The following is a 7907-nucleotide window of genomic DNA, read 5'->3' on the forward strand; positions in this document are numbered from 1 at the left end:
CCGTACCTAGGGCTGGGTCGGTTTGAAAATTTTAAAACCGGTTCGATATTGCTGTCTAAACCGGATCGAACCGGTATACCGATTTTTTTTGTAATTAAAAAAAAAAAAAAAAAAAAAATTAAGCAGGGCTCCCGAGTGTGGCCCATAACTGTCTGTAGTGCAACTTCAGTCCACCTGATAGCGATAATACACCTCTAAGCTGGTATTGTCAACCAGCAATGATACTGAATAAAAAGAAGCAGGACACCTGTGTAACAAACACACCCTGTATTTATTTCTCATAACTATTCAGCTTAACTTTTCTTCAAACATCAACATAATAAACAAAATAAGACTTTTGCATACTAGGGCAACTTGAGAAGAGGCTAATACGAACAATAGTGCAATCAGAATGGACTGGCAAAAAAAAAAAATTTTTTTTTAGGTTTTTTCAGTTCGCACGTGATCAAACCGGTTTGGGCTCGTACACCGAACCGAACCGGTAAAACCGGAAATCGACCCATGCCTACCCGTACCTGAGAATAAATGTTTATTTCAAGCATTCTGTCATCTTCACGTATTTCTTTTCTCATAAAATGAACATTCCCCATATTTAAGTCCATCTTTTCTGTGAGCCTTTATATCTCAGAGGGGGTGGAGCACCTCTCTGCTGTCTGGCTTCTATCTGCATCTTTTATGAAAAGATCTTCTGTCTGTTTTTCTCGTCTGTTTCCCATCAATTTAACTGCCTCACTAATCTTCAGGTCTTCTTCCTCCTTTCTCTCTTTCACACTCTGCACCTTCACTCCTGTTTTTGCTATCCTATCCCTATCTTTTAAACTGTTTTGTGTGCCAAACCTATGATCTGTATGCATGTAATATGAATTGATATTCAAATTCAAATGGCAGATTATTCTAGTTTTATAAATGCTATTCTTATGTTTTGTCTGTTCCATGCTTTAGTCTATTTAATGTGCACAGTGATGCAAAGTCATAAAATAATAATAACATGTTTAAAAATACAGTAGAGGGGGGAAGAGAAATTTGATCAGGTGAGATTAAAACAGGACTTTACCCCAGAAAAAAACATGCTATTCTTTTTTTTCCTGTGCCATTTTATCTCTTATGTTTTCCTATAATATAGGAACACAACACAACACATTTTCTATTCTCTGCCTCTTTTTTACATCTACTGACAGACTTTAAATCTACTCTATGCTTTTCTCATTGTGTATCATCTATTGTCCTCTCAAGGTGTGACATAATTATTCAGCCCAAATAAGTGAATAATGGTGAAATGGATGTTAATGCCTTTAACTACATCCAATATTAATATTTTGCTATTTTTGCCTCTGTTGTGCCTGTTTTTATTTATGCAGTTGATTATCATCGGGTTTTGAAGCTACAAGAAGAAACATAAAAAAAACTCACTAGCCGTACTTTGCTTAGTATATTATTTTGCCCGTCTTGAAGGAGAATTCCGGTCTTTTACAACCCAGACGTTAGTTCCAGCTGGATTTATGTTTTACAAGTCACCTTTAACAGAAATGTCTGAAAACGAGTGTGTATGAAGCTAGAACGTGATGCTAACGGATTACAAACTGAAGAGCGGGGGAAGAGGGGCTTCTATCTCTACATTGTGATGGACAACAGACAGAGACAGGGTGACCACACTAGCTGCAGAAAGGTCAATACAGCCTTCATGTTCTCATTGTGTCTATGATATAATAAGGATATGAGCCGGTGCGTAGCAGAAAATAAGCTATTTACAGAACGTAACACGCTTGGCAGGTGCCCCTACGACCTCTTTTCCAGGCTGTTTCCCAACACGTTCTAGCTTATTATTACAGAATCGTTTTCAGAAATTTCTGTTAAGGTTTGACTTGTAAAACATAAATCCAGCTGGAAATAAGGTCCAGGTTGTAAACTGAATTCTCCTTTAACAGATTTGTCAAACGGGATCCAAAATTCTCACTTCATTTTCACCAGAAAATTAGATCCAGATTGAATCCTCAAGCCCTGGCATGACAACAACACTTGAGAGGACAATTACATGTTACTGATATATCTGTGCTATACTGATATTATTGGCTCTACTCTATTATCTATTCTACGCTATTGTCACATCTGTTGTTTTATGTCTCTTCTACACTATTCTTCTTTATTCTAACTTCATATTTTGTCGTTTCTGTGCTGCTGTTATGTCTGCCCTACACTTCCCATGGTGCCCTCTCTCTCGCCCCCCCCCCTCCATCGCCCTGTATTGGTGCTGTATGGTGGTAGCAGGCCCGCTTGCGCCCCCTCCCCCCTCCATGCAGATCACGCCCCAGCTGCCTCTCATGGGCTTTGTGGCCCGAGTTCAGGAGACCAGTAAGTGGCTTTTTAGCTCCTCCCTCCCTCCTGCATGACCTCTGTTCGTTGATTTTTGACCGCACCCCTCCCCTGCTTTGGGGCGGGGAAATATATTGTCATATTTTTTCATCTGAGAGAAGGTGTGGTCAACCTCCAACATAAGCTGCACCACGGATCTGCTGTCACCGCATTCAGGATTATTTTCCGCCAGCTTTCTGCGTCGTCATCATGAATCTTTAATTGGCAAATTTATCAAAATGATGGCCCTGGACACAGAATGGAATGATATTACCTGGCTCTACTTTGTTCTACAACAAAGGGTTCTTTCATTCAAAGCTCCCCAGACATTTATAGTAGTCAAAGCCAAAAAAGATGCCACAGGCACACATGTCCTTTTAACATCTATAACTCATTACCGCATTAATGTGAGATGTTGGTATAATGACTGAACAAAAGCAGATCATCGTCTCCATCTTGGTCTCATTTGTTTACTGTAATTATACAAAGATATCACAATTAACTGACAATGAAATATTAATGTTTAATAGTGTGACACATGGCACCTTTAAGCTGTTTGTCTGGGACGCATGCCAAAGTAGAGGTGGGGGGGGGTTGTGGCTCAGGAGGTAGAGCGGGTCGTCCACCAATCAGAAGGTTGGTGGTTCGATCCCCGGCTCCTCCAGTCTGCATGTCGAAGTGTCCTTGGGCAAGACACTGAACCCCAAATTGCTCCCGATGGCTGTGCCAGCACCCTGCGTGGCAGCCTCCCGCCTTCGGTGAGTGAATGGGTGAATGTAGGCACATTATAAAGCGCTTTGGATAAAAGCGATATATAAATGCAGTCCATTTACCATTTACCAGTTTTGAACAAGCTTCTCAAAACAAATGGCGAGTTGCTAATGATGGGTCAGTTCGGCAGCAAGTGTTGGTGGTTGACTGTTCACAAAGATATTCTGACTGTAATGTATGGCAAAAAGTGACAAATATCCTTCTGGAGTGAAGCAACGTTTTAAAGCATGATTTTGAAAAATTCTGCATGTTTGAGCATGTTCACGTGTGCCTGTGATTTTCATTTGCTTACCCTCACTCCAAGTAATTGAACCGATGAAGTTCCGTCTCATATCTCTCTGAATGCACGTTTAATCGGTTTGTCAAACTTTTGTTCCCTGTTGTCTATTTGAGTCTATTTCCACCACAACAACCCTGATCCATCTGTACCTGGCTGTACTGTGGTTATGGTACCGTGTGGTACCTGTACTGACCCTGCTATGGTTATAGTACAGTATCCTTTTGACACAGCCAGAACGAAGGCGAGGGTTGTCCCTAGCAAACTCATAATGGTGACCCTGATGATTACTGGACAGGCAAATGCAAGCTGCAGTGCCAGCTCGGCGAGCTGCAGCGAGCGCGCTTCACGCACGAGATGCCTAGTTATTTTGAAAATCGCCATAAGGACACATTAGAAGAAGTTATTGGCTTCAAAATTCACCTGTGGTTTTGGCCGCTTGGCTTCAAGGTAACAGAGCAAGTGTAGAATCAGCTGACAAGCTAGAGAGAGGAGGACAGACTAAGACAGGAAGTTTACCTTCAAAGTAAAAACATACTTTTTATATTTGACGTTAATTGTGAATGTAGTATTTCTGCACTGAGGTTAGAAACAGAAACAAATGATTGTGTCAATTATTGTTATCGAGGTAAATGTGATTAGTATGTAGGGATCTCAAGAGAACACAGAGTGATACGTGTGTAAATGTTGTCTTAACACATCCAGCATGGAGCCTGCATTTCCTGGTCCTATCTCGCATGCATGGGAATGCCCGTCCAGTCCCTAACCAGTGGCATCTCATTTTGCTCGCATTTCCTCACCTCTAATTGGTTGTCCCTCTCGGACTTCCTCTAGTCTCGGACGTGGTGCCGCCGCCCCCTCCGCCCGCCGAGGAGCCAGTGTTTGAGGAGCCCACCCCGCCCCCTCCCCCGCCCGAGGACTACGAAGACGAGGAGGACGAGGAGGAGTCGGCCGTGGTGGAGTACAGCGACCCCTACGCCGAGGAGGACCCGCCCTGGGCCCCACGCGCCTACCTCGAGAAAGGTCCGTCTTCACGGTTCGCTCCTCAGCTACTTCACCGCCACCAACCTTAATCCTGACATTTAACTTAACTTGACTCGTCTTCTTTTTCTTACATCAATAGAGAGGCAAAGTGGAATGTCACTTCCTGCTTCAGCACTGTACCAGAGATTTTCATCCACCATTTATTTTCCCATAGACATTTCGTAAAATGCTTATAAAATAGTTTTACTTCGTCAAACCAAACGGTTCAGCTAACGCTATAATCCGGAGCGACCATAGAACATTTCACTCGGACCAAAACCAAACATTGAAAAAATATTTTCTTTAAACCCGCATTTTTTTAAACGTTTTGGTCCCAGTGAAATGTGATGCGATCTCTCCTGTTTCTAAATATATCTGTACCGTTTGGTTTGAACCAGTAAAACTATTTTTATAAGCATTTTACGAAATGTGTATGGGAAAATAAATGGCGGATGAAAATCTCTGGTACAGTGCTGAAGCAGGTAGGTGGTCACTTTGCCTCTCTATACACTTGATTTGATTGACGACCAACTATTTGCTCCCCCCCCCCCCACAGTGGTGGCCATCTACGACTACGCCCGGGACAAGGAGGATGAGCTGTCGTTCCAGGAGGGTGCCATCATCTACGTGATCAAGAAGAACGACGACGGCTGGTACGAGGGCGTGATGTGCGGCACCACAGGCCTCTTCCCCGGAAACTACGTCGAGTCCATCATGCACTACGCTGACTGAACACCCCCTCCCCCAACAGCCGAGGAGGAGGGGAACCGAGGGTGAAAGGTCAAAGACTTTGATCAGACAGAGCATGATCACTTCCGGGCAGAGAGAGAGAGAGGAGAGACGGGAAGAGGAGGAGGAAGAAGCCGTTTTTAACACATGACAAACTGACGCCCGGTTATTCTCTCGACATAGTACAACAACCACTACTCATAGATATATCCTTCCCTGTAATATTTCTTTCTTTATTCCTTTATTTGACTCACTGATGAGGACTGACGCTGTTGGATTTATTGTGTTTTGGGAGATTTTTTGTGTTTCGATATAAGGCCACATAAGACATTTGTTTTGCTTCATTATCCTCCTTTTTTATTTTATTCCAGTTTGCCCTTATTTTAAACGATATTTATTTGGATTCTGTAGTAGGATATACGGCGAGCAGGTAGAAGAGTGCTGCTGGGAGGTTTTTCGGTCCGCCCCACCCAAGTATAAAGAAAGGGCTGTAGGAGAATGCCTTCTTCTCGCGCGTGTACAATTTCTCCTAAACACTACCAGAGACATTTTAGAGTCAGATATTATAAAGCAACGACGATATCCTCGGGTTTAGACTAGTTTCTTGACAAAACCGTGTTACGATTTTTGGGGGGGTCGGGAAGCTCGGCTGGGAGCGTGCCAAAGCTGACATTCACTAAGATAAGCACATATATATAAATGTCTTAATGGTGACACACACATAAGCTAGGTATTAAGTGGGTTGCGGATGTCCGGAAGCAAACGAAAGCCCCAAGATTGCTGTTAAGGGAGATCATCGCCTTTATTTTTGTTAGATTTAAAGAGTTAATTTGATCGATCTGGAACAAGCAAATGTTTTCAGAAGTGGAGGGCTACATACTTCACCTTGCTGGCCAGTGTGTGCATTTTATTTTTAGCTTCATTCTTAGGGCAGGAGAATCGACACCCGACCCTCGATTTAAGAGAAGAAGAAGAGAGCGTGTCGGATCCTCAATTGCACAACGACCTGGACTCCTCAAGTCTTTAACGTTAACGCCTCTCCAGCTCCCCGCGATGAATAGAAGCATACTGTAATAGCCGATTTCACAAAAAGCTAGACCTCCGGGTCGCTCATTCGCAGTGTTCACATGCATTTAAGACGAAGGATTATGATTATTTTTTGCTTTATTTTCCTCCCCTCTCACTACTTTAAAGAGGGCGTTTTAAAACCAAGGGGTCCAGAATCAAGTTTTTGCTTGCAGAGCGGCAGGCTGCATGTTTCGATGAGGAGTTAACAAAAACAAAAAAAAACTTTTTTTTCTGCTCTACTGATGATTGATGATTAATGTCTTAATATTTTTAGATATGGTGTGGTTCTTTGGTTTGGTTTTTGATATTCACCCACGATGACGACGACACATTTGATTTAGGTCATTTCTAAGACGCTTGTGCCATATTGAAGTGTGTGTTGCTGTTCAGAGGTTATCACTTCATTTGCAATAAATTGGCCAGAGTGGGGTGGATTGTCGTTACACTACAAACATCTTTGTTTTTTCTTTTCTTTTTCTTTGAGTTTTAAATTGAAAGCACATAACATTTGTAGTAAAAAAAAAAAGGTGTAGAGTAACTGAGATGAAATAATATAAATGTGAGATGTATTACGTCCTCAGAGCGGGACTTATTGAATATGAAAAAGCCAGCCGTCGTGTTGAAATGGTTTTAAACGTCGCGAGCCCCCCGATACTTCTAACGCCGTCGGGTCAGTCGTGCGTCTCTCCGCACGGAACTTAAACACCGCATACTAATTTCCAATACGCTTGGCTGTTGGGTGTTTCTGAGGGCTCAGTGCTTGTATGTATGTCAGAATCTTTATTTTCTATTAAAAAAAAGAAAAGATTTTAACAAGTGGGTGTGTATGTGAGTCTTGCATGCCATTGTTATATGTACTGGTGTCCCAAACCTCCGTGGCGCGATCACCCATTGTTTAACAAGACAAGCAGCCCTGCAACTCTGACCTGGTACCACCAGCCTCATCCAAAGAGACTGTACGACTTCACTGCGATCGAGAGGAGCCGTCATTACGTCAGTGGTGAAAAATCGTGTGTGTAAGATTGTCGTGAATCCTGCGGGCCGATAAACCCGACTTAAAGATTATAAACACTAAATACAACTATTCCGTAAAAACACTTGGACGACAACGCTAAGAAAACAAGCAAACAAAAGGTCCTCGGTGCTCAGGATTCACGGTTCCCTGGAATCAGACGTCCCTCAGGATGTCGAGTTTAACAGTCCATAATGCCATTGTGTTGCACAGTTAAAGTTGAATTGCAGAAGTATCATATTTGTAAAATCATGAGAACAAAGACAATAAAATTATTAAGATTTATTGGTGCAGTAATCTCTTGGTTCTTGTTTTACATATTGGACATACATTCACTGAGCACTTTAATAGGAACACCTGGATATCTGCTTATTTATGCATTTATCCAGGTGTGATCTCTTCTTTTTCTCCATCTCAGCATTGTATTCACAAACTACTCACTTTGACAGCCTACCTAAATTATGTGCATTACTCGAGCACCAGAGGGCAGCGAAGGCTTATAAATGATCTTTTATTTGGCTGTCCTGTTATTGCACACAAAATTGCCCACAACCATTTGGGCCATTAATCAGTTGTACAAACTCAACTTGCCTATAACTGGTAAAGATGTGTAGGAGGTAGAATATGAAACTTGCCTATAACTGGTAAAGATGTGTAGGAGGTAGAATATGAAACTTG

The 7907-nt window shown here is 42.3% G+C and overlaps 1 protein-coding gene across 5 annotated transcripts in view; it reads left to right on the forward strand.

The window, feature by feature from the left end:
* Positions 1–7486, forward strand: part of abi2b (abl-interactor 2b) — a 49420-nt gene extending 41934 nt beyond the window's left edge. For 2 of the 5 annotated variants that reach the window (XM_083633837.1, XM_083633839.1), the window contains exons 8-10: positions 2263–2349; positions 4232–4420; positions 4977–7486. In XM_083633837.1, coding sequence (XP_083489963.1) covers positions 2263–2349; positions 4232–4420; positions 4977–5152 — 452 coding nt within the window. In that variant the 3' untranslated portion in view covers positions 5153–7486. The remainder of the gene's footprint in view (positions 1–2262; positions 2350–4231; positions 4421–4976) is intronic. The other 3 variants (XM_083633838.1, XM_083633840.1, XM_083633841.1) reach the window with 2 other exon arrangements.
* Positions 7487–7907: the final 421 nt, after the last annotated feature.

The sequence above is a fragment of the Poromitra crassiceps genome (genome assembly GCF_964638095.1).
Source record: "Poromitra crassiceps genome assembly, chromosome: 3".
Lineage (NCBI taxonomy): Eukaryota > Metazoa > Chordata > Actinopteri > Beryciformes > Melamphaidae > Poromitra > Poromitra crassiceps.